The sequence below is a fragment of the Camelus bactrianus genome, chromosome 28 (assembly GCF_048773025.1).
Source record: "Camelus bactrianus isolate YW-2024 breed Bactrian camel chromosome 28, ASM4877302v1, whole genome shotgun sequence".
Taxonomy (NCBI): domain Eukaryota; kingdom Metazoa; phylum Chordata; class Mammalia; order Artiodactyla; family Camelidae; genus Camelus; species Camelus bactrianus.
The window spans coordinates 19,000,140-19,027,513 of record NC_133566.1 but is presented as its reverse complement, the minus strand read 5'-3'; the positions used below and the strand labels follow the sequence as shown (position 1 = coordinate 19,027,513).

The following is a 27,374-nucleotide window of genomic DNA, read 5'->3' as shown; positions in this document are numbered from 1 at the left end:
TGTTAAAGCAGAAATTTATTAAAATCCATTTATATAGTGTTTTACAGGCAAAAAAAAGAAAAAATGTACAGAGTCCTCAAAATTCAGGCAATCAATTCGGAAGAGCTTCGCAAGAAGACAGGTTTCTTTGCCCTCACCCAGAAAAAGATACTTCTGTATGTGCTCCTGGAAAGGGTGCATTTATTACACTGCCTCTCAAGCACAGTCCTACCGAGATCCCCAAGCCTCCGCAGAGAGCGACGAGAGATGAGCAGAGCCCGCTCTTCGGGGCGCGGCGCCCCCCCACCCCACCCCCGGGAGGTGTAGTGTGACAGCGCGGCAGGGCGGGGCCCGGCCGGCGTGGGGGGCCCAGCGCCCCGGGTGCCCCGGCTCCCGGTGGCAGCCCTAGCTGCGCAGCGTGGCCAGGCGGGACTGCATGGCCTCCAAGGCCTCCTCCTCCTCCTCCTCCTCCTCCTCCGACGCGGCCATGGCCCCCGGCAGCTCGGGCTCCGGGAGGGCGTCGGGCACTTTACTGGGGGCTTTGCCCAGGGCGCCTGCAAAGAGACGGCACACAGATCAGCGAGCGGTCCCTCATCCCCCTTGCCTTTCACACCTGGTCAGTCTGACAGGAAAGAAAAGGGGCGATGAAAGGCCGTGGAGTTCTGCTCACTGCGACGAACGTGCCAACACCAGCTTCTAACGACACCAACGTCATATGACTAAGAATTCAGACTTTAAAAATCTGGGTTCTCAAGCTCTTGATCCGAATTCCTAAACACCACTGAGTACTTAATTTTCAAGATTTATGAAGATGTTAAATATTCTCTCTCAGTAAAACTCAATTGTTTCCAAATCTTCATAAACTGTTTTTCTGGAGTAAGTAGTCATCTTTTTCCCAAAAGTTTAAAACATATAAATAAACAAGAGTTAAATCTTGTCAGTTTAATTTTTTATTAAACAGAAAATTCAGAAGTAAAAAAGTTTAAAACCTCATTACCCATCACTCAGAGATAACTACTGCTTTTCTTTATCCCCCTTTCAGAATTTTTCTGTTGGTATGTTTTTTAAAACAAAAGTCTGTATTTCAGTAACAGTGCTTTCTTCACATAATATATTGGGAACATCTTTCCACGTCAATAAATACCTTTCTGTGTTATCTATCTTAACTATGAGGTATTCCATTATAATAGGTGTAACATAATTAACTCAACCAATATTCTATTATTGGGCATTCAGCTTGTTTCAAACTTTTCGATATCATAAATAATGCTACTACGGACATCCTCGAGTTAACTCTTTCAGTACATCCTTAATTGCTAGGGTAACCTCCCAGAAGCCACGCTCAGGTCAAGAGTTTCAGACAGTTACTGCCGAACTGCCAGGAAAGCCTGTACCACGTTAAGCTCCCAACAGCAATGTGTGAGAGCAAAAAGTCAGTCTATCTCTGCATTTTTTAAAAGATGGTTATAGACACCATCCTTATTTTTTCAAGTAATAACTTGATAATCTAAAATAAGAAATGTAGAAGTATGGGAGTTACAGCCTAAAGAAAAAGCTAGCAGTTAATTTTGTGAACGTGGGAAGAACCACCGTAAGAGGAGGAGAGAAAGAGGAAGATCTCAGGTCATACCTGCTGTGATTTCAAACAGAATTTTGTCAATTTCCATTTCTGCTGCTTCCTCCATTTCTTCCTGATCGTCGATGCTCTCAAAAGTGTCCTCTAACATCTCTTCTATGATCCCAGCCTAAACACAGAATAAACCACGTCACTTCCCGCAACGGTTCAATCTGTTCCCAGCAGACACACCTATGGGTCCAGCACCAGCCGAGCTCTGGTGGCCCAAGTCGAGTCCAACCTTTCAAGTGCTGACCCGCAGACAGCTGGCCACAGGAAGCACTGGGTGCCGTCCACCCTCTTTGCAGGAAGGCAAAAGGCCAAAGAGACACTGCTCTCCAAATTTCGCACCAAGGTTGGAGAGGGGCCTCCAGCAGCAGAGCTTCACAAAGTAACTCGGATGATAATGGCAGTGCACAGGGAACAACTTGCTGGGATGAGAGTGTGCTGTCTTAGGAAGCATTTACCTGAACATCGCGAATCTATGAGTGCAGGAGTTGAAACACAGTCTGAAAGTTGGCTGGAGTAGGTAGGCACTATGATGACAAATACCAAGAGCCCGGGGGGCTCCAGGAAACCCCGAAAAGAGCTGTCCAAGTCATAGCTGCTGGCACAGGGTCAGTCTGGTGGGTCTGGCAAGGATGAATCAATTCACCAAAGCCTGAGATAACTGACAAGACTGCATTTCTGGACCAGAAAGGCAGTGCCCACACTGTCCACTGGGAGCCCGGTGCCTGGCAGCCTCCTCTGTTCTCAAGGTCACACAGCGCCACTACAGGCACAAGAAGAACGCTCCCTAACACCGGCCAACACAAGCAGGCCCTGCAGTCTTCCTGGCTGAGCAGTGTCATATGAGTAGAAGGTCACAGGTGGCAGTTCCGGCCCTGGCTCCCCTGCACTCAGGCAGGGTAGGGCTCTCACTGACCGTGCTGATGGCACCAGATTTAACGCAGGCCCTCTCCTCTCCTGCCTGCCTTTTGGGTCAGACCACTCAAGTGACTCTCAATGACATGACTCTGGCCAGCACCACATTCTGCCCATTCTCAGACCAAAATGGACAAATAAATACAGTCACTTTCAAGGTCACATATGGAGCCCTCTGGCCTGGGTGAATGGATGTCATCTTGGTGCTGGAGGCTACTGTAGAAGAGGGTCCATACATACTAAGCAGGTTAGAAGAGCCTACAGGAACCCGGACTTGAACAGCCCTCCACAGCTTGGAGGCACAAGTGGCCATTCATTTATCCAATTCATTCATCCAACCAGCAGCCATTTGCCAGTGCCCGCTCTGTGCGGCACAGCAGGCTAGGTATGGAGACAAACGGAGTGACTAAGATCATGTCCCGGCCCTCGACGAGCCAGGGCCCCCTCGAGGTTTCAGTCTGAACCGGGGGATGCATCCCCGGATAAGTTCAGGGAATGTTTACTGTCTACCACATGCAGGCCCTCCTCCACATTTGTATTATGTTCAGGATTCAGGAACTTTTTTGAAAAAGATCCCGCATACCAAAAAAACAAAGGCTTCCCCCCTCAGACCCTGGAGGCTGCAAGAGTCAGAGTGAGCAGGCCTGAAGTCACTCCAAGAACTGCCCAGTGAGCCGGTCCTAGATGGCAGGTACCAAACTCGGGGGATGGACATCCGCACACCGCTTCTGAAGGACACACCCAGCTGACCGGGTTCTCCTACTGCCTGCCCCGGGATTTCTCATTCTGAAGACCTGGGCTCCGGGCTTCTCGTGCTGCCTTTCTGTTCCATCGGTTTTCTCCTCCAGTCCCTCTCTTCCATGCCCTAGAGCCCTGTATACAGTCAAGTTCATACATAAAATTCCCAAGGAGGAAAGGTGGCTATTTCTATGCACAGACTGTACACAAGAATTTGAGGCAGCTCAGGCACCTGTGTGCCCCACCCCAGATCTGTCACTTACTACCAAGGTCCCTCAGGGAAGCGACCTGGCACCTGAAGTCTCAGCTTCCTACTGCCGTGTAAAACGGGGGCTGGGGAGACTCCAGCACAGCCTGTGTGTGGTACCGCTGGCCGGCAGTGGGCTCAGAGCTGTGCCCTGCTGAGCCCTGGCTCCCACTGGAAGGCCACCAGTATAGGTCCCTGCCAGGCCCCGATCCGGGGGGTGGGGGGGGCAGGTGTTTACTGCTTTCTACTGGGTTCTCGTCTGAAAGAGGGGTCAGCCAACTACAGCCTGTGGGCCAAACCCAGTCCACTGCCTACTTTTATAAATAAAGTTTTATTAGAACACAGTCGTGCACATTTGTGTACATATTATCTACTGCTGCCTTCACGCTACAAAGCAGGGCTGAGTAGTTACAACAGAGATGTGTGGCCCATAAAGTAGAAAATACGTTTAGTATCCAGCTCTTTACAAAAACATTTGCTGACCCCTGGCCTAGAACCACCCCCCTTGCCAGCTTCACGGACACGCCCCTGGATCCAACAGACGAACCTGGGGTTTTTCCTGTTTCCTTGTTCATGTCCTCATAAACCCTAGCTCCCTGAATCCTAGACATTGCTCCCTGGATCCCCCACCTCGCCCAGAGGCCTGGGTATATTATAACTTACACTCTTCTAAGGAACAGTCTGGCAATCTGACCCAGCCTCTGACATGCTCAGCTCAGATGGTTTCAACCAGCATTAACAGCCACTTCTCTGTCTGCAAAATCATTTCCGTCTGGTAACAGTGGTCTGTCTATTCCTGCCCAGCCCTGGAGACCCCCTGCCACTTGCTGAGAGTGACTCTTAGTGCTTTGGAGTGGGATGCGGGGTCAGCCCCAGGTCACCTTCATCATCTCCTTGGACAGCTCTCGCATGGTGGCCTGGATTTCTGGGATCTTCACAAGACTCTGCATGGCCTTCATCACTTCTGTGCTCTTCTGCAGGGAACCAGCCACTCGCAAAACGGCTGAAAGGGAAAGTAACAGGATTGCTCAACAGAATGTGACGCAGGATGGAATAAAGAAAGACAGTCAAACCGCAAGCTATTCTAATAAAAGGCAGCAGTAGTGGGCGGACTCCCAAAGCTATTTATATACCTGCAGAATACATTACTGTGCTGGCCGACTGAGAGTGGCTTTTCTAAACTGTGTGCTACTTTGGCTACAACAGGTCCAGATTCTCCAAGCACCCACACCAAAAAGCCGATCTGGAGAATGGCCTCAAGGCCTGCGTCTGACCTTTAGGGAAGGAAGCCAGCTAGGAACAACTGTGACACCAAGGACATGTCACACACAGGAGGAACGGCTCGAGGCCTTGCCAGGGCCACACTGGAAGAGCAGGCTCTAGGCTACTCAAGCGGTGGCCCCCTTACACCAGCCTACAGATGGTGGCCGCTCTGGGAGGAACCTGCCTCTGGTTCGCAGGAAATGAGAGAAAGTGTGTCAGTTACAGCTCCCCAGTTGTGAAAATTTTCCTGTAGTCTGAGATCATATACACACTATATATTCTCTATAAGAAATCATGGTAGTAGCAAATGATCATTTTCCCCCAAAAGTCTTTTAACACATCAAAATAAAGAGTTGGCAGCCAAACCCTTCAAATCTGTTTTGAAATTTCATGAGACTTAAAGTTCTGAGAACTGCCTCACACCCAGTTTTTTATCAAAACTGGAACACAGGGCCTTCAGCTACGCTGGGAGTCACCACCATCTACCTCTGCCTGAATCCAGACTCCAGGAAGCTGTCACACGTAAGGAAAACAAGACACAAGGAAACACGAGTGACCAGGGAAATGCCTGTCTGCGACACACACAACTTTGTGATTATTCCTAAGGAGTAAAGAAGTTTGCTGCTTGCAGAGAATACTTCATTTCCCCTGACATTGGAAAGGGAATGTAAAATATTTACTTATTAAGATCAGTACAATTACAGAGTAGGTGTCAAGGATCTATATGACTGAAGTAAATAATAAATTGTATATACTATTATAATGATACAAGAAAGACAGAAATTCTGAAATGTTAAAGTTACTATTGATTATTGTAAAAAGGTAAGGGATTGGAAGAAGAGTTAAAAATAAAGCCAATTCTGTGCAGTTCTGTTTGAATGATAAAAGTTTGATGCCTACACAGGCCCATGTTTTATCCTAATTTGCATCCTGAGTCTGTATCCCAGAGAGAGTGGCTGAATATGACATGTGCTCAATAAACTTTTTTGAGCTGAATTAATAAAAAATAAAAAAGATAGATGACAGAAAAAAATGGCATGACAAGTCTTAGATACTGAAACATTTGTATTTTGGAAAAGGTATAAATTTCTGAGTGTTAAACAAGAAAAGGAAAAGTCAGTATTATGGGGAAAAGAGGACACAAAAATGAACTTAGCAATAAAACTAATTCCAACAATATTTAGTTTGATAACCAGTCAAAAATAATTGGGGAAGTGAACTTTCAAAAGGCCAAAATAAGTGTATGCTATACACTGGAAAGTCAAAACCAAGTGTCCTCTCTGCCACTCGTCCCATTAGGCGAGCCCATTCCGGCCCTGCCCATCGCCCTGCGGGGCCCACTGCCTCCCGGCTTGCTGCATCAGTGCCTCCCTGCACCTGCGGCCTCCACTGCCTAGGAAATGAAATCTCAGCTCTCAAAGCTCTGGCTCCAGATAACCTTTCTAGTCTCACCTCCCGATGCCCTCTCTCCTGCACTCTTGTCAAACCGAGCCAAGTGCAGGACACAGCCCGACCTGCTTCCCCTGTGCCTTTGTGCAGCCTGATCCCTCCACCCAGAGGCCTCTCTGGTTCTCCCCCAAGCTCTTCCTCTGAACTCCCGCTGCAGACTACGTGCAGCATCGCCCTAGCACGTCTCAGTCTGAACCTGTCTCTGAAAAGCCACATGCTTTCCTCACAGCTGTGACAACTGCTGTGTCACTGCCCTGCTCATCCTCTCCGGCCACCCTTCCCCCTTGCTCACAGGTCCCCCAGCCTCCCAGAACTTCCTCCTGTGGTTGAGCACACAGTTCTTTTTGGCCCCAGAGCCCTCACACATGCTGGCTGACACCCTGGCTGGAACAACACCCCCAACACACACACACTTAATCACTCATCCTCCTCCAGGTAACAGCAGTGCCTGGAAGGAGCCACCTGGACTGTGTCTCCTTTTCACAGTCCCCTAGTGCTCATCACCGGTTGCATTTATAAATATCCATTTATTTGATTATTAGGTTTATTATTTATTATTATTAGGTATTTTGATTTTTATTAAATGTATCCGACTATTTGTTTTTCACTCCATACCTAGGGGGCAATGTAATGTCCACTATTTTATCCCTGGTGCCCAGCAATGGATCTGGCACATAGGGGTGAAAGGAAATGGATTTATTACATGACTTATCAGGTTGCTCTTTGTCGCTCTGTCTACCTCCCTGAGAAGACTGGAGGGTCCTCCTGAAACCGATTCTTACTCCTCCTCCCCACTCCCTTCCCTCCCTCTCTCTCGTTTTCTTAAAAAAGAGGACAGAGATAAGGAAGAAAGGGGTGGCAGGGAAAAGGAGCTCTGAAAGACAATGCAAAGAACATAAGAAAAAAAAATGTTTTAAGACTATCAATAATAAAGAACAAATTGTATCTGTGAAATAAGGACAGATGATTTTTTTTTTTAAAAAAAAAGAACTATCAGAGAACTCTTTCCTGAAAATTAAAATTAAGGGAGTCAAAATAAAGAATTCAAGAGAAGAAATGGAAAATAAAATTGAACAAATTTCTCAGGAAGCAGAACACAAAGACAAAACCAATGATGATAATGACAATATTTAGAACCTACGTGTACAGCGTGTGTCATGCACTGAATTAAGTCTCACAACCATCCTAGGAGGAAGGTACTCTTACTATTTTCAAAATGGAAACTAGGAAAGATAAAAAATATTAAAGGATCAGTCTGGGAAATCTAACAACTGACTCAAATCTCTTCCTTTCAGAAACAAACAGAAAATACACTGGGAAGGAAATGATCATATGAACGTATCTGAGAAAAGGACCAAGGAATTGAAGGGATGGAAACTTTGTATTTTAGAAATCCATGTGGAAATATCTACAGATGAAATTATACAATGTCTTGGGCTCCCACGGGAAACCATAGGGAGCAGGTGGAGATACAGATGAAGTAAAACCAGCCAAGATTTTTGCACGGGCATACTAGTTTGACATACTTATATATGAGTGGAGAGGCCAACTATACACTAGGCAATAAAGTCAGGTCCAAGGATAAAAATTTGGAAATCGATGGCATTTAAAGGCAGGAGGTTAGATGAGATCACCTTCGGAGAGAGAGGAAAGGTGGAAAAGAGCAGAGGACCTGGGACGGAGCCCAGGCGCACTTCAACACGTAAGTATCAAAGGGCAGATATTTTACTTTTCAGACGTGATAAAGCCACAAAATGATACATATTTGAAATAAACAACACAGTATGTTGCTATGGATATATATTTAAAGGATAACAGACTCATGGTTATGTTCACCACTGAAAGTACAGGCTACAGGAGAAGAGATTCTTTTTCATGTAGATTAATACTTGTGAGCTACAATTGCTTGAAAAGGTATTTTGGAATCAGTACATAGGAAGAAAAGGTGAGCAGAAGGCAGTGATCAAGCCCACTAGTTCCCAGAGAACTGTTACAACACTTCTCAAAAACTAAAAAGACTGACAAGGGTTGGTGGAAAGGTAGGGAAAAAAGAGCTCTCTGCTGCTGATGGTGGTGGGAATACCAATTAGTAAGGCCTCTTTGGAGAGCAATTTTGCAATTCTAGCAAAATTTCAACCCAGCTATTTTTAACCCAGCAGTTCTACTTCCAAGGATTTAACTGTCCTCAAGAAATACATGTGCAAAACTGAAAAGACATTCTTCACAGCAGCACTGTTAGTAATAGTAAAAATTGAAAACAGCTTAAAAGTCCATCAATAGGGGAAGAGAAAAAATAAAATGTGATACATTCATAGGATGGAATACCATCCAGGAGTTAAAAATGTATTTATCATTATGGGTTATGTCTCAACAACATAATGATAAATGTAAAAAAAAATGCAGAATGGTACGTATAGAATACCACTTATACAAATTTTAATATTCATGATAGTAGTTCTCTCTGGGGGGGATGAAAGAGAAGGAAATAGAATTAGGAAGGCATATGAAAGAAGCTTCAACTTAAGTAATACTGCTTTCTTTCTTTTATAATATAAAGACTGAGGCAAATATAACAAAATGTCAAATTTTGTTCTGAGTGTTAGCTACATAAGCATCCAGTATTTTATCCTGTGTGCCATTTTATCTTTGCAACTGGGGAGAAAAAGTCTGTGCATACAATACTTTATTCATAGGAGGGGAAAAAGGCAAAATAAACCATATATTTTCTAATGCTGATTCAGTAAAGGAAATACTGAAAAATATAAAAATTAGCTAATCTTGGTCAACTGAACATGTTCAGCAGGCTGCAACAAAAGGGGGGAGTAAGTGAAACTTTCAATGACAGCGATAAAAGACAACTATGTTCGGTTAAGCTTTCAAAATGACAGGTAAGATCAGACTACTTCTTCATGGTACTGAATACTTGGTCTGTCCAAAAGGCATATATCTAGGTTATATATCCAACATTTAAAGAGCCCAAATACATCACTTCTGGGCTGAAATAACACAGCTGTTAAAAGGTAAGAAGATACAGTACAGTTTGTCCTACTTTTTACTCTTTCTCAATCCATGGGTCATTTTCTTCAGTATTTGGAGAAAGAAACTCGTATCATTCACTATTAAGCATATTAAAAAGCACATCCAAATGTTAAACTTGAACATAAAGAAGCACCTTCCGAGCCAAATACAACCAGTTATGGATTAGGTGCTCATTTGGCACCAGCCTCCAAACTGAAACATTCAAGTCTTCTAATTCCTGAGTGTGACGTACTCAGCAATGTGGAAACCGACAGTCGAGGATATTTTTTAGTGAAAAAGCTCCCTGTAATTTCTGAGTCTGTACTTGGTCTACTATCTGACAGTCACTTGCTACCATTCTCAAAGAACTATAATTCTGAGTTACGATTTTTTCACTTAACAGAAATTAAGTAAGAAAAGAAACCAACTGGATATGAAATTTAACCTATGAACCAAGCTGTCACTGACCTGGAGACAGATGCCTGTGAAAGGTCACAAACAGTATTATACTGGACACTGAAAGGAAACTAAATCATATTTATTTGTATTTTAAATATTATAATGAGTTTTAAAAAATTAGAGTGACAGTTCAAATATATGCTAAATACCCATCACATGGCCTGCAGGTTCCTAAGATTAAGAAACCACTAGATTGAGAGCCAGAGCTGAGGCAGAAAAGGAGGTGAGTGACAGCTAAAGACAAACTATTTAAAATCCTGCCTGGGTGTCCTTGAGCCGGGGACGGAGGAAACTGTTTCCTTCATCCTCCTTCCAAGGTATGGACCCACTTCTCATTCCTATAACTCAACTCTCAGCTCACTTTACAACATTGTTCACTTGAGGAAATACAGTCTAAATTCTAAACAAAGTGTATTTATATATAGATTTTTCCATTACTTCAACAACGCTGGCAAAATAAAATAATAATAAAATTAAAATGAGCGTAATAAGGACAGTTTGCATTTGTGTAACACCTCAACTAAGACAACATGAAGAATAAAAACCAGAGCCGAGACTGCTCCTCCTGTCCAAGGAGATCAGCGTGACAGCGACTGAAGAGCATCGGACTGGGGCGGGGGCTGCAGGGCGCCGCGCCTCACCCAGCTGGTTCTTCATCCCCATGAGCACGGAGTTCATGTGGGCTTTGGACGCGTAGAGCTTGCTCACGGCCTTCCTCGACCTGATCATCTCCTTGGCGAGAACCACACAGACATCCTTCTGACCCTTCTTGGCAGCGTCCTTCACAGATCGTTTCACTTTTTCTTCTTCTCTTTGGATATCTAAATTTAGAACGTAACACAAAGCACCAAAAGATTAAGGGGAAACCAGGAGAGTCATTGGCGCTGAAATCTGTCCTTATTGTAATCTAAATGTGTCTGTTAAAAAGGAAAACAGACAGGAGGATATTCATGAAATGAAAATAACTCATGTGCTGGCTATTCTTATTTCCAGAAAATTAAAGCAATGTAAGAGTGAACAGAAAAGTGAATCCTACTACACCAGACAAAATTTCAAAACTGCTTTTGCAAGTGCACTGAAACATTTGTTGGTACAGCATCGTAGAGCTTGCTCTGATCATCAATGCCTAGTATTCCCACAGTTACAGGAGCACCATCTTGGTACATTCATTAATGACTTATAAAAACCTGCAACTTAGGGAAAACCTGAACATATTAAAAGTATCATCACGCATCAACTAGAGGGAAGACATTATATGCTTTAGGAATAGTGGAGATTTTTTTCCATTGTGGTAAAATACCGTAACATAAAATTTACTATCCTAAACTATTTTAAAATACACAATCGGTGGTATTAAGTACATCCATACTGTAGTGAACCATTACCACCATCTGTCTCCAGAACCCTCAGAGCTTTCAAAACTGAATCTCAAACCCATTAAACAAGAACTCTCCATTCCCTCCTTCCACCCAGATAACCCAGGATAATCTCTTCACCTCAAGATCCTTAATTTAATCAAATCTGCGCATTCCCTTTTGCCATGTAAGATAATATATTCACAGATTCTGGGAATTAGGACATGACATCTTTAGGAGGCCATTACTCTATCTATCATAGAATGTGAGTGCCTGCTTTGTTTCCAGCACTAACCTGGACTCAAGGAAATCTTGAATGAACATGGCCCTTCTACTTTGAATAGCTGAATTCCAGGCCAGAGAAAAGATTTAGTTCTTCTAAAATGTAAAGTGTCTTTGAGTTCATTATATCTTGTTTTTCTTATAATAATTAGAAAGCAAAATTTAAATTAAGACAGTTATAAATAATTAATATAAAACTATGTCCTATAGATGGAGATGCAGTTTATTTTTACAAATGCAAAATATACCAAAAGGATAAGGAATAGGAGACGTAAAATGGTAATTTACCTCTTATTTGCCTGTCAACAACTCTCATTTCCTTTCTTATCTTCAATGACCATTCACTGACCTGGGAAAAATTTTAGAAAATTATAAGAAAAGCAAATACTCCCAATTCACCAAATTTTAAAGAAATTTACATTAATTCTACATTTATTCCAGACACAATCTAAAAATAAAATCAATAAAGCCATTTTGAAAGAAAGAGCTTTAGGGCCAAATTCTATTTTTTTTTCATCTTTTTATTCACAGTACATTGAAGTCTCAAACTATTGAAAGACTCGTATCTGAAGGCAGTAAGAAGCACTTTATACAAGATCTCAGAGAGAGTTCAGGACCCTGCAGGTATATGAAGACTTTTCAAGAGGTGCATGGGCTATGAAAGGTTTTCTGAGCATCAGAAGATTTTCAACTTCCATACATAATTATTTTAAAAACTGCTCTGCCTGCGTCATAAGAGTTCACCTTTTCCTTCTCTCCTTTAACAATAATGCTTTTCCATTTTACAAAAGAAATATATTCCTCTAACCTATGTGTCTTATTACCATGACAGATTTCCCTGAGAGGCAAAAACCTCTGAAGCACTAAACAGAGCCTAAGAAATAGCAGTGTAGGCATTGAGAAAGCAGTGAATGACTCTAATGATCGTCAAATTCTTAAGCATTTTTCCTAATTCTTCACTTTCAAAAATATGGAAGAAAAATCTGAGTTGTCAGCTGATAAACCATTAAAACTAAATTTTACATTAAATCCATATGGGCTTTTTGGCACATGACACAGAAGTTCAAAGAACTAAGTGACACTGATGTAAAAAAATTCTTTCCACTACCATCTACTTATTTATATTAACAATGTATCTCAGCACTTGAGTTTAATAAAACATAAAATAGGGCTTTCTTCCAGGTGAGGAGCCTCACAATGAGGATCTCTTGTCTACACCTGCACCAATGGCATCCAAAAGCCCTCTGCTTTTGGCCCAGGTCTTAGGATGCAAAAGATGGCCACCGCTGTGGCACACTGCGAAGAGGGCAACAGTCTCATCAGGTGAACAGTGACCCCCAGAGACGATCCAACCACGCACGGCTGCAGTACATGCTACCGTCACCGGTTCTGCCTCTGGGCAAGGAGCAATTAGCTGAATTGGACCTCAGTGTCCATGTGAAGGGTGGGGGTCACACAGCTTAGACCTGCACAATCCACCAGTCCCATCTCTAAAACCCCGGTGATCTATCACCAGAAATACGTGGATAGGCTCCCAAGAAGATCAAAGACACCCTCATCCAGTATGACTGGACCCTGCTGGTAGCTGACCCCTGTCCCTGCAAATCCAGAAGTCTGATACCCTGGTGCCCATGACTGTTACCAGAAATCCTACCAATAAGCCCATCCTAAGGATCAAGGTTCACCTTTATGATAAACAATGGTTGTGGAATTTAAGGTTGAAATAACAATAACATAAAACAGGGATGGAACTGATGCTGACCGCTTTAACACTCAACCATGGACACATGAACTAAATGGCATTAAAAAATCCATAGTATTAAGAGAAGACACATTTCCAACAAATTTCACTTTTAATGACTTAATTAAAATCATTATTTAACAAAATCTATAGAGAAATAGACTCACAGACAGAGAATACAGACTTGTGGTTACCAGGGGGGTGGAGGGTGGGAAGGGATAGACTGGGATTTCAAAATTGTAGAATAGACTACACTGTATAGCACAGGGAAATATACACAAAATGTTATGATAACTCAGAGAGAAAAAAATGTGACAATGAGTGTGTATATGTCCATGAATAACTGAAAAATTGTGCTGAACACTGGAATTTGACACAACATTGTAAAATGATTATAAATCAATAAAAAATGTTAAAAAAATCTATAAAACATTTATGAGGCAACAACTGTAATAACTCTACCCAAACAAAATGTTAAAGCAATTAAAACTATATGGTTATATAACTTAAAAAATAAATGTTAGATTTACATACATTTTAAGTGAAATTCACATAAACTACACTTAGCCATTCTATTATTTTAATTTTTGGGGGGTAATTAGGCTTATTTTTTTTTGGAGGAGGTACTGGGGATTGAACCCAGGACCTTGTGCATGCTAAGCATACACTCTACCACTTGAGCTATACCCTAACCCCCTACACTTAGCCATTCTAAAATGTACAATTCAGTGGCACTTGGTACCTTCACAATGTTGTGCAATCACCAACTCTATGTAGTCTCGTAACTTTTTCAACGTGTCAGAAGAACACACTACACCCTGTAAATAATCCTCCCCTATATCTACCCTCCCCCATTCCCTCCATTCCCTGTCAACTAATTTGCTTTTTTATGTCTTTCGATATGCTTATTTTGGATATTTCATCCAAAAGAAATCATACAGTATGTGGCCTTTCGTGTCTGGATTCTTTCATTTACTATAGTGTTTTTAAGGTTCACCCATGTTGCAGCATCTATCAATACTTCAGTCCTTTTTATGGCTGAATAATATTCCATTGTATGTACATACCACACGACTTGTTTATCTATTCATCCATTGATGGACATTTGGGTTGTTTCCATGTCTTGGTGACTGTTAATAATGCTGCTATGAACATCTGTGAACAAGTATTTGAGTACCTTTTTTCTATTCTTTTGCGTATATACCTAGGAATGGAATTGCTCAATCATATGGTAATTCTATTTTATCTTTCTGAGGAACTCCAAAACTCTTTTTCACCATTTTACATTCCCACAAGCAATATACAAGGGTTTCTATTTCTCCACATCCTTGCCAATGCTTGTTATCTTCCAATTTTTTGACTACAGTCAATCTGTTGGATGTGCTTAAATAGTTCCTCATTGTGATTTTGATTTGCATTTCCTTAATGACCAATGAAGTTGACTATCTTTTCATATGTTTGTTGATCATTTGTGTATCTCCTCTGGAGAAATGTCTATTTTTTTCTTCTATCCGTTTTAAAGTTCAGTTGTCTTTTTGTTGTTGAGTTGTACGAGGTCTTTACATATTCTCAGCGTAGACTCTCATCAGATATATAATTTGCAAATATAATCTCCCACTCTATAGGTTATCTTTGCACTTTCTTGATAATGTCCTTTGATCCACAAAAGCTTTTAATTTTGATGAATTTCAATTTGTCTATTTTTCCTTCTGTTGCTTGTGCTTTTGGTGTCATAGCTAAGAATCCATTGCCAGATATGAGGTCATGAAGGATTACCCCTATGTTTTTTTCTAAGAGTTTTATGGTTTTAGTTCAAACACTTTGGGTCAGTCTGAGTTAATTTTTGTATATGAAGTGATGTAGGGGCCCAGCTCCATTCCTTTACGTGGGGACATCCACTTGCTCCAGCACCATTTGTTGAAGAGACTATCCTCCTCACACTGAATCTCGGCAGCCTTATAGAAAATCAAGTGGCCACAGATGTACAGGTTTACTTCTGGACTGTCAATCCTATTCCACTGATTCATGCCTAACTTTATAGAATTTATAACAATACCACACTGTTTCAATTACTATAACTTTGTAGTTAAGTTTTCAAATCAGGAACTGTGAGTCCTCCAAATTTGTTTTGCTTTTTCAGTATGGTTTTAGCTATTTGGGACCTGTTATATACCATATGAATATGAGGTTTAACTTTCCCATTTCTGCAAGAAAGGCATTTGGAATTATGATAGCCACTGCACTGAACCTGCAGATCACTTTTGGTGGTACAGCCATCTTAACTACATTGTCTTGAAATCCGTAAACTTGGAATTTCTTTCTGTAATTTTTTGTAGTTTTCAGTGTAAAAGTGTTTTGCTTCCTTGGTTAAATTTATCCCTTGGTATTTTATCCTTTAGGATGCTACTGAAAATGACATATTTAATTTCGTTTTTATATTTTTCATTGCTAGTGTAAAAAGCACAACTAAGTTTCTAAGTATTTATCTTGAAACTTTCAACTTTGCTGGATTCACTGATTACTAGTTTTCTGGTGCATGAAGATTCTTTGGAGTTTTCTATTTGTGGAATCATGTCATCTGCAAATAAAAACTTTTACTTCTTCCTTTTCAGCATGGATACCTTTTCTTCCTCTTGCCCAAATGCTCTGGCTAGGACTTCTAATACAATGTTGAATAGTAGTGGCAAAAGTAGGTATCTTTGTCTTGTTCCTGATCTCAGGGGAAAAGCTTTCAGTTTTTCACAATTAATAATGTATAATAAAATATAACGTTAGCTGTAGTTTTTCATCAATGCCCTTTATCGTGTTAAGAAAGCTTCCTTCTATTCCTAGTTTTCTGAGTGTTTTTACCATAAAAGATAAGTATGTATTTTTGTTTCAAGTGTAATAAGATGATTAATAAGTTATTTCAAGCATAAAATATTAGACTAAGGAGAAATCTACAGATGGAAGTGAAGAAGAAATAAATGGAAAGTCTCTTTTCAAGAAAAAGAAAATAATGAAAAATGACTATAAATAAGAACTTGTGTGTACATGTTTTAAATGAGTACTGACAGGTATCAAATTGCTGTGGTATTTTTAAAAGAGTAACGTAACAATTTTATTTAAACACAATATTTACAATATGCCAAAAATCTTATCCTATGCAACTCTATCTGAACTTATGATAAAAAAATATAAAATATTGACTTACAGCTAGCTGTAAAAAGGGGTACACATGTACAAAAAATTATTTTGAGTGCTACATGAAGCAATTTGAAGACACTGTTATAATCAAACCAGAACTTTCAGACAGAGCAGGAAATGGCTCATACATTCATTCAAATGTTTACTGAGCATCCGCTAGTCCCAGGCACTGTTCACTTCAGGACATATATCCAGAGGGAACCTTAATTCAGAAAGACACATGCATCTCAATGTTCACAGAAGCACTATTTACAATAGCCAAAACATGGAAACAATCTAAATGTCCATCGACAGATGACTGGATAAAGAAGTTGTGGTCTATTTATACAATGGAATACCACTCAGCCATAAAAAATAATAAAATAATGCCATTTGCAGCAACATGCATGAACCTGGAGAATGTCATTCTAAGTGAAGTAAGCCAGAAAAATAAAAATACCACATGATATCACTTATATGTGATATCTAAAAAAAGCTAAAAGAAAAGACAAAAGAACTTATTTACAAAACAGAAACAGACTCACAGACATAGACAACAAACTTACAGTTACCGCCGGGGGTAGGGGATGGGAAGGGATAAATTGGGAGTTGGAGATTTGCAAATACTAATGTACCCTATGGTGAAGAAGAATATGAGAATGAATGTGTGTCTATGTGACTAAAGTATTGTGCTGTACACCAGAAATTGACACAACAATGTAAACTGATAGTACTTCAATAAAAATATATTAGAAGGGAAAAAGAAAATCAGATAAAGACATTACAAGAAAGGAAAATTACAGAGCAATATCTTTCATGAACATAGATGCAAAAACCCTCAACAAAATGTTAGCAAATTGAATGAAAACATATTTAAAAATTATAAACAACAATCAAGTGTGATTTATTTCAGGTATGAAAGGCTGGTTCAGCACTGAAAAATCAATCACCATAATCCATAAGGCTAAATAAGAAAAATGACTTGACACTGAAAAAGCATTTGACAAAATCTAATACTTACAATAAAAACTCTCCACAAACCAGAATAAAAGGAAACCCCCTCAATTTAATATTTTTAAGAAACTGCACCTCCCCGCAAACTACAGTTAACATCGTAATTAATGGCAAGAAAATTAGAAGCTTTCCCCCTAAGATCAAGAACACAGAAGGCTATCATCTCTTTCTACAACTATTCAACATTGTAATGAAGTACAGTAAGAAAAGGAAATAAAAGGTATACAGATTTGGAATAAAGCAATTCAATTGTCTTTTTCACAGATGACATGATTTTCTATATATAGATTAAAAAAAAAATCTGGAGCTAATGAGCAAGTATAGCAAGGTTGTAGGACAGAAGGTTAATATACAGAAGTTAACTGCTTTCCAGTATACCAGAAAACTATAAAAGGTTGATGAAAGAAATCAAAGAATACATAAGTAAATGGAGAGATATTCCATGTTCATGAATTGAAAGACTCATCATTAAGGTATCAATTCTTCCCAATTTCATCTGAAGATTCAATGCAATTCCCAAATCACCAGAATCTATTCTGTAGATGTCAACAAACTGATTCTCAACTTTATACGGAAAGGCAAACGCCCTGGAATAGCCAAGATAATAGCAAAGAAAAAGAGAGCTGGAGGAGTCCCCACTACTCAATTTCAAGACTATAGTATAAAGCTACAGGATTCAGGACAGAGTGGTGTTGGCCAAAAGACAGACACACAGACCAATGGAACAGAATAGAAAGCCTAGAATTAGACCCACACAAATATACTCAACTGGTCATATAACAAATAGACTTTTTTTCCCCACAACTGAAGCAAACTAGTTTTTAAATTACCTAATTCAAATCTTCATGATAATGCTAGTTAAGCTCAATCTCCATTTTATTAACAACTTAAATATGATAAATTCTACCTTATGTTTATACTTGGTGAAGTATGTCTAGAATCAGAAGCGTTGAGGCATGAACTGGAGCAATAACTACACAGAAATTGGCAACGAGCTGAAAGAACAATTTCACACAATCACCAGAAAATATTTCTTTCCCCAGTGTTAACAACAGTCAGAAAAATAGTTCAAGAACATGTTTTCTGAACTTTATATTGAAGTCTCAGCTTAATGTTACTTTGGGAGGCCTTCCTTGACCCCTAAGGTAGGTTAAACCCCCTTGCAGAATAACTACACACTACCCTGTACCTCCTCTCTTTTGTAAACATTACATTAATTGTATTAAACTAATATAATTATATATAACTAATATACTAATGTGTATACACATTACAGATTGTACTCTCGAGAAGGTCAAAGACTTTTTCTTATTCACCAAGCCCTTGCACAACGTCTGGCACAAAGCAGATGCTAAATAATTATCTGCTGAATTTAACTGGATGGAATATGTGTCGTGAAGAAGGGGTATAAATTTCAACCATCAAAAACAAAAACACTTACCGAAAATATACAGAAACTTTCTATACATGTTTTTAAATGTCAAAGAGAAAAAGGTTCATAAAACCAGTCAAAATATTTTTTTAATGTACCAAACCAAAAGGGATTTTGTGAAAGAAAAACTTACGTAAGGAAAATAGGAATAACTAAAATTATCCAGCAATGTCCCAGATCTTGGGGTTTTCAACCTGACTGAACACAGAAGTCACCTGGGACACTTAAACAATACCAATTTAATTGGGCTGGTACTAGAGCCCAAATGATAGGTAGTACCTCAAATCTCTCCAGGCGATTCTAATGGTCTGTTAGGGTAAGATACAGTCCAGTACAAAGAGAGCAAGAAAATACATCAAACATGAATCATAAATGTAAAGATCACTACAATCAACAACAGGAAACTGAAAACCTTTGGGAAAAAGAAAATTTAACAAATCTATTTAATACCAGCAGGGTTTTAGTAATAAGTGAAATGCATTTACAATTGATAGGTTAAACCAAATAAATGTAATATATGAAAAGCATTTACAATTAATAGGTTAAACCAAACATAAACAAAGAGTACAGTATAAAGAAAAATCAAATTGTAAATTAGGCAGTATGCTGTGAAAACTGTAAGGAATCTAGAGTCAAGTTCATTTACAGAATCTACTACATGCCAAGCAAACTAGGCACAGGAAAGTAAAAAAAGGTCTTTTCCATAAATAGTGTGGAGACAAATGGTAAACCAAAAGGAAAAACAAAACAATTGAATCTCTGTTCCCATCCTTCACTGAAACTAATTAAGTGGATTGAAGACTTAAATATAGAATGCAAAACTGTGTTACTTTAAGAAGATAATATAGGAGAAAACCTTTATGATTTCAGATTAGGAAAGGGTTTCTTAAACAAGACACAAAAATCTACAATAGAGGAAAAGAATGATATTCTTAACTATATTGAAATTAAGAATTTTTATGTATCATAAAACACCATTTAAAGGAAGGAAAAAGGTCACAAATTTGGAGAAGATATTTGTAATCATATAAATTTAACAAAGAAAAACCATTTAAAAGACTTGGTATCCAAAATACATAAGACTTCCTATAAATCAATGTCTTTTATTTCTTTTTTTTTTTTTAATTCTAATCTTTGTATATGAAATCCACAGGATAAACTTGTCTCAGATGATGTTATCTTCTTCCAGAGAAAGATTAATTTCCTTCTGGGAAACATCTAGTCTAAGAACCCTGGCAACTGGTTCTTAATTAAGCTTAATGAATCCAATTAGAGACAGGGATGATCTGAAACTGGACCTGTCTTTGTAAAAGCCAGTTTATTTCCAGCTCACTGTCACTGGTAAGGTGTATCCTTTCAGAGTCCCAACCCAAAGCCCTGGGGACGTACTTAATCTTGGTCCCTTATTCTTGATGTGGCCTAAACTCCAATCTTTGAACCCTTCTAACCACAGAGCCTGTCAAAAGCTCTCCTCAAATTCTGTTTCTCAACCAGTGCTTGAGGAATTACAGGATTGCTTTTGAGGGGAAAAGTGGTCCCAAATAATTGGGCTCATGTAGTTGAGCTTCCCTCTTCTCTTGGATCTTGCTTTTACAGTTCTTCATGGTCTTGGTAGCTTTCAGTGATTTCAAATAGTTACACTTTTTATCTAGCTCTTCTTAAAAAAAAAAATTTAATGGAGGGAGGTAATGTTAGGTTTATTTATTTGTTTTTTTATTTTTTTAAACAGAGGTACTGGGAATTGAACCCAGGACCCCGTGCATGCTAGGCATGCACTTTACCACTAAGCTCTACCCGCCCCGCCACTTATCTAGCTCTTCTAGTTATTTCCAGCTGTAGGGTTGGCTCAAAACAACCTAATCTCTAATCACCCTCACAATTTTTTAAAGAATGTATTTCTTCTAATTAAAAGGCCTAGAAGCAAAAACACTAAGTAGTAATAAGCACTATGCAGACCTAAATTTTGGTTTCTAAATACCACCCCCAATAAAGAACCTAGTGCTCCTTGGAGAAATAGCTGATCCCAGGTCTCGGGCTAGGGTGTACAAATTGCTGCTACAGACAGAACGTCTGTGTCCCCCCAGAACTCTTATGTTGAAACCTAATCCCTGCCGTGACAGTATTTGGAAGTGGGGCCTTCGGGAAGTGATAAGGTCACGAGGGCAGAGCCCTCATGAATGGGTTTGATGTCCCTATAAAAGAGACGCCAGAAAGCGTGATCCCCCACTTCTGCCATGTGAGGGCACAGTGAAAAGACGGCCATCTATGAACTAGGAATCGGGTCCTCATCAGATACTGAATCTGCAGGTGCCCTGATTTTGGACTTCCCAGCCTCCAGGACTGTGAGAAATAAATTTCTGCTGTATATAAGCCACTTGTGTATGGTATTTTATTATAGCAGCCCAAGTAGACTTAAACAGGTATACAGTGAAAAGTAAGTTCTCCTCACACTTTTGGTCCTCTGTTACCTAGCTCTTCTCCCTGAAGATAAACCAGGTAAACTAGGACTGTGTGTAGCCTTCAAGATTTAAAACATACATAAAACCGGAAATCAGCCCAAAGCAACAAATGTTAAGTGAGCTTAGGTCAAAAATTGCCTATTGTGGTCACTATCAGACGGCCATACACAAGATGGTCAGTTAGGGTACACTTCAAATGTGCAAGCATTTTCTCTCACCATCTCTTCTCCTAATCAAGCAAATATTTGATAGGCACCTTACTGTTACTAAGAGAGTTCCACACTGTGCTGGCTCAGTGGGTGATAAAGAAAAACATGATTCTTGCGCTCAAGAAGCTTACAATTTTGCTTAGGAGACAAAGTAGAAAAGAAAAGTATTCTCCCCAGATAACCCTTTTCCTAGTATCTTACCTGATCTCCTAAATTCTGTCTAACACTGCACTCTGTGGCTCTTTCCTCTCTACCACCACCATCCCATCAAACCTGCTCCTTTCCTGAATTCTCTCAATTTCAGTTCATGATACCAACACTGAGGGGATGACAGATTTGGCTGGGGGTGATGTTAAGCAGAAAAATTAAGAATCTCTTTTGCACTCTCGCCTCACATCTAGAAGATCAGCAAATGCTGACTATACATCATAAATATTTCTAAAACTCATTCTGTCCTCTCTATCCCCACTCTTAGTTGAGACCTGCATCGTCTATCACCTGGACCACTAACTGGCCTCCATACCTAGGTCTCTTCCCTCCAAACTGCTATTCTGAATGCTCCCCATCCTTAGTAGGCATGACACACAGGCCTGTCAATCTGCCCTCTACCTACCTCTCCAATTTTACATCTTACCACTGCCATCATCCTCCTGCATCCCCCTCAGATATAACAGTATTTCATCTTTCAACCACTCTGAACTTTTTCTGGTTCCTCTAACCTATGCTCCACAGTTCTATACCTCGCGTTTGCAGTTTACTTTGTTCGAAACGCCTCTCCTTTCCCAATCCTATACCAGCCTATCCACCTGGTCAATGCCTCTTATGACAAGACCCAGAAAGCCTCCCTGAACAGGTCCTCTTCCCATTTTGAGCAGTTAATCACTCCCCCACTGTGACAACACAGATCTTATACATACTTGTATTACTGTTCTTATTTACCCTAAAATAAAAGCATTTGTTCACGTCAGTGTCCCCCAAACCTTGGTATTCTTTGAAGTTGTCATCCAGTGTCTATTTTTGCAAACCTGATGTCCAACAAAATGGACACTAAAATATATCAATACAAGTTTGTTGCATGAACTAAGGGAATGAAGCTTTCTTTTTCTCCATCTCCCCTTCTCATTTTCTTCCCTCTTCTGATAGCATCCCACAACCATGAGTTATGACCCAGTCTAAGGACATAACTTAGTTATATGATTTAAGAATTCTCCTATAAAAGGTGACTACATTCTCCACCCAAAGACTAAATCAGTGAAGTCCCTAAGTAAGGACAGCACAATTTTCTGGCAGAACCTCAAGTTCAAGAGAAGAATCTCTTTTCAGCAAAATCTCATGTCTTCTTGATTTCTGTCCCAAGATAGTCTCAGCTCCCTAAGTGGATGACAAGGTTTCTCATCCTCAGCAGGCCCAATCTAGTCTTAATTTGGACACTTTCAGAACAAGTTTCACCACTAAGATGTCTCTATCAAAGTGCCTGAGGGGCAAAGACTTTGGACTATGAAGCCCCTTATACATCTAATGTTTCCCTGGAGTACCCCTTGAAACACTGCCCCCCTTAGGACTAATAGACTTCAAATCTCACTTAATCTTATTGTGATACTAATTCATTACTCAACATTTATTTAGCACCTACTCTGTGCTGCATAATATACCAAAGCTCTGAGCACACCACCCATCTGACATATCTATCTATCTATCCTGCTTCATGTTACTTGTCATCACGGCCTAAATGACAACCATATAATATCCCTCTGGCGGGCATATCTAAAAATCTCATGCATCAACCCTGTGATTTTTCAGTGTTAATTTACTTTCCCAGGTAGGATACCCTACTGGGAGCATATATGGACATTGAACACTTAGCAATTACATGTATAGTTCAAAAACAGTCTAAGTGCTATGCAAGTAATACACAGACTAGAGATCACTTTAAATAGTAATGTGACCGTTTTCCCAAAATCTTCTCATTGCATGAATGGCAAAACTGAGGCCAAACATTGAAGGTAATAATCTTTCCCTAACATCAAAAATACGCTTGTATAATAACAAGCATCTCAGAATACATACATGCCGCAAAATGTGCATCTATATAATGCTCTACAGTTTGCAAAGTAATGTCGCACACCTTTATGTAATTTCAGCTCCCCACTTTTTACTTTACAAGGGCATAAAACTGAGTAAATTGTCTAAAGGAACTAGTATTTATTGAGTATCTGCTGTTCTTCGACCATTAACATCAACACATACACTGTGTGCCAGCAACTTCATGATTCATGACACCGGTTTAAAAAAATATGCCTGCCAGAACTGAACAGGTGAGATCACTCATTAAATGAAAGATTTTTAGGGATTTTTTCCCATTATGTGTAAGTCTGTATAGGGTGCTGTAATGCTACTGAAACTTTAATCTGCATACTAATCACTGCAGATCTTGTCAGAATTCAAATTATGATTCAACAGGCCTTGAGTAGGGCCCAAGATTTCTAACATGCTCCCAGGTAATGCTGATGCTGTTGGTCTGCACTTTGTAAGCAAGTTATAGAACAGATGAAGAAGTTACCCTAACTAGCCCTACTGGCTAAAACATAACATCCTTTCATCTTCAATGACTCTGATGTGATACTATTGTTATTCCTACTTGACATACAAGGCGAAGGCACAGAGAAATGAACTTTCCCTAGATCACAAAGCTGATACGTGAAGAACAGGATTCAAACTGAGGCAGACTGACTCTGCAGGGCGCTCTTATCCGCTCCACGTCATCCGGAGGTGATCTCAGTTAACAGAGAGATTCAGAACTCTAGGCCAGATCCAGAGTTCCCATCTTCGGTACCACTGTTCCGAAACGGGTCTCTGACCTAACTGTGTGCCCGGTGTCAACATGAAGTTGCAGGGCAGGGGAAAGAGGAACCCGAGCCTCCCTGTCAACACGGCGCGGTGGGTGGGGACGGGGCGGCAGGTGCGCGGACCTCCCCGCCGCGGGGACGGGGTCCTCGAGGCACCGCTCTCGGGGCAGGGGTAGGTCCGCCCGCAGTCGGGGGCCGGCCGAGTGGGCGGGGCCTGCGGCAGGAAAGGTTCCGGGCGGCTCTTACCAACGCGGGCGGGGGAGGGGGCTTCCAAGGGGGCTGGGACGCCGCTGCTGCCTGGGCGCCCCGTGCCGCGGCTGAGGGACTGTTGGCCCAGCCCTCGCCTCCCTCGCGGAGAGCTGAGGGGCCGGGGCTCTCTTCCGCCACGGCCGTCTCCGCAGAGACTTCCTCCGGCCCCTCGGTCGAGTGGGAGGCCCCGGAAATGGGGGCCGAGCGGTACCTGGCCGGCCGCGGAAGAAAGAGTGTCCAGCCGCTCACCAACTCCACTGCGCCCCACGGGAATCCACCCACTCCGGTGCCGCGGCCGTAGCCCTTACCAGCTCTTTGGGCGGCTTCTCCTGGGTTTTTCCAAACAGCCCCATGGCGAACTGAACTCGCCTTACCCCTTCCGGCTTGCCGTTCCCTGCGCCCAGGCAGGTCACGGGCAGCCGCCAGGGCGGGGCCGGGGACCGGAGAGGAGTCCCGACGGCGGAGTTGGGAGCAGCCGCAGGGAGCCCGGTGCGCATGCGCTGTGCGCATGCGCAGACGGGCCGGCGGAGGTCTGTCGGAAAGACTGACGCAATGGCGCGCTGTCCGGGAGGGGGGTTATGGGCCCGGCCGCGAGTCAGTTGTGTTTTCCTGAGGCGACTCATCTGAAAGAGGCGGATTTATTGGGCTACACTTGGTGACTACAGCTGTTTCTGCTCACTTAAACCGGAATTCTGTATCTCCACCCAGACAAGGTACTTTTACGACCACTTTCGCAGCAGCTTCACCCTTCTGCCCCGTGGGCACCTCGCATACAGCAGGTCTGGATTGACCTTCCTCTCACCAGACCTGCTCCTCCCCTCTGTTGTCACCGCCATCACCTAGTCACAAAAACGTGTTAGTTAGCACGTTTTTTAAATGCTAAACATCTGTCTCATGCCATTCCACTGCTAGTTGACTTGCAAGAGGAGCAAAAGCATCCATATGTCCTTGCAAAGACTGTTACAGGCAAACTTGTCTGTAATTGTCCAGAACTGGAAATAATCCAAATGTCCATCAACAAGTGAATGGATAAACCAATTGTGGTAGACGCGTACAATTGGATAGTACTTGGCAATAAGAAAGAACACAGTGTTGATACATGCAACTACATAGATGGATCTCAAAATAATTATGCTAAGTGAAAGAAGCCAGGAAAAAAAAAGTACATTCTGTATGATTTCACTTATGTAACATTCTAGAAAACGCAAACTAATCTATAGTGACAGAAAGGAGATCAGTGGTTGTTAGGTGACGGGTTGGTTCCAAAAGAGCGATAACAAAGAGATATAAGGAAGATGTGGGGGTGACAGGTATTATTTTGATTGTGGTGATGGTTTCGCAAATAAATACAATGTCAAAACATCAGGCACTTTATATATGCACACTTTATGTCAACATACTTCAGTAAAGTGCTTTTAAAAAGTAGCAGTACATGTTCCTTGTAAAAAGTAAAGCCTCCATTCTCTCTTCCTCATGTGAAAAGGTCTCAGACTATTTATGATTATAATACTAAATAGTTGATGTGAATTCTTTGAGAGCTTTCCTTTGGAGAATATATCTTTATATATTTTTTTCTTAAGTGGAATCATGTTTTGCAATCTTCTTTTTTAAAAAATTTGCATAGATTTTCACTGATGTTAACATCTATAGCTAAGGGATTCCAAAGCAGAAATGTGCTAACATTTATTTAACCATTTCCCCTATTGTATGACATTAAGTTATATACAATTTTCCCTTTTGATAATACGTATAGACACAGTTTAAAATTTTAAAGTACTAGCAGTATTCTTCATACAGGCTGCACGACTTGAACTACGAACAGTGTGTGAGAGCACCCTATTCCCTAAATTCTTGCTAACAATGAATATTATCAGTCTTTTACATTTTTGCCAATGTAAGAGTATAAAATATTGTCTTTAATTTTCCTTTGATTACTAGTCTAGTTGAGCATCTTTCTGTATATTTGTTGGCTATTTGAATTTCTTCTGTGAATTGCCTCCTCATATCTTTTGCCCATTTTCTACTGAATTGCCTTGCTTTTTTGCTTGCTTTTCTTTTTTTAATGTGATGGAGCTCTTTGAAAATGAGAGATCTGTGGAAATTTTTTTAAGTCTCCTTCTCCACATCCCTCTTCCTTTTTTTTTAGAATGAACTGTTAAGGCCGCAATTTTTCAGGTGGGAGGACCTAGACTTCCAATTAGTCAACAATATTATCAAATGTCTACTATGTGCCAGGCTCTAGGAAAACTACAGTGAACAAAAGAGAACCTCATACAATCTGATAAGAAGGACAGGTATTAAAAAATGTTGATAAATTGAGTGAATAACTAGAAATGTGTAAAGTACTGACTATAAAAAGAACGTGGTAATCAGTGAATCTTGCATGAGCAGGTGATACACAGGCATATTTTGCTTTATTGCACTTTGCAGATACTGCATTTTTCACAGATTGAAAGTTTATGGCAATCCTGCATCAAACAAGTCTATCAGCACCATTTTCCCAATGACATTTGGTCACTTTGTGTCCGTGTCCCATTTTTGTAATATTCCAAACTTTTTACTATTATTATATTTGTTGTGGTGATCTGTGATCAGTAATCGTTGATGTTACTATTGCAAAAAAATTACAACTCACTGAAGGCTCAGATGATGGTTAGCATTTTTTAGCAATTATTTTTTGTATGTACATTATTTTTTAGACATAATGCTATTGCACACTTAATACACTATAGTATAGTGTAAACATAACTTTTATATGCATTGAGAAATAAAAAAATTCGTGAGACAAGCTTAATGTAATGTTTGCTTTACTGCGGTGCTCTGGAACCAAACCCACATTATCTCCGAGGTGTGCCTGTATTAGCTGAGGCCTGAAGTATGAGCCAGCAGAGATATGAAGAGTTTCTAGTGGAAAAGAAACAGCATGTGCC

General features: G+C 40.6%; 1 protein-coding gene and 1 pseudogene across 1 annotated transcript; one reads left to right on the top strand and one right to left on the bottom strand.

Annotated features, from left to right (window-relative positions):
• On the bottom strand, positions 1-24,944 carry CHMP3 (charged multivesicular body protein 3). Its single transcript, XM_074354617.1, has 6 exons — positions 24,753-24,944; positions 11,618-11,678; positions 10,334-10,513; positions 4,385-4,506; positions 1,610-1,724; positions 1-533 (listed from the first exon to the last, which is right to left on the bottom strand). The coding sequence occupies exons 1-6, from the start codon at positions 24,939-24,941 to the stop codon at positions 385-387; spliced, it is 816 nt and encodes a 271-aa protein (XP_074210718.1). The 5' UTR covers positions 24,942-24,944; the 3' UTR covers positions 1-384.
• LOC123618035 (small ribosomal subunit protein uS9-like) lies at positions 12,556-13,094 on the top strand (annotated as a pseudogene).
• Positions 24,945-27,374: the final 2,430 nt, after the last annotated feature.

Excerpts from the sequence above, each read along its gene's own strand:
- CHMP3 (XM_074354617.1), bottom strand. The coding sequence starts at position 24,941 with ATGCGCACCGGGCTCCCTGCGGCTGCTCCCAACTCCGCCGTCGGGACT. Across the intron at positions 11,679-24,752 it reads AGAAGCCGCCCAAAGAGCTG|GTCAGTGAATGGTCATTGAA; the intron begins GTAAGGGCTACG and ends AATTTTTCCCAG. Across the intron at positions 10,514-11,617 it reads TGTTGACAGGCAAATAAGAG|ATATCCAAAGAGAAGAAGAA; the intron begins GTAAATTACCAT and ends TTCTAAATTTAG.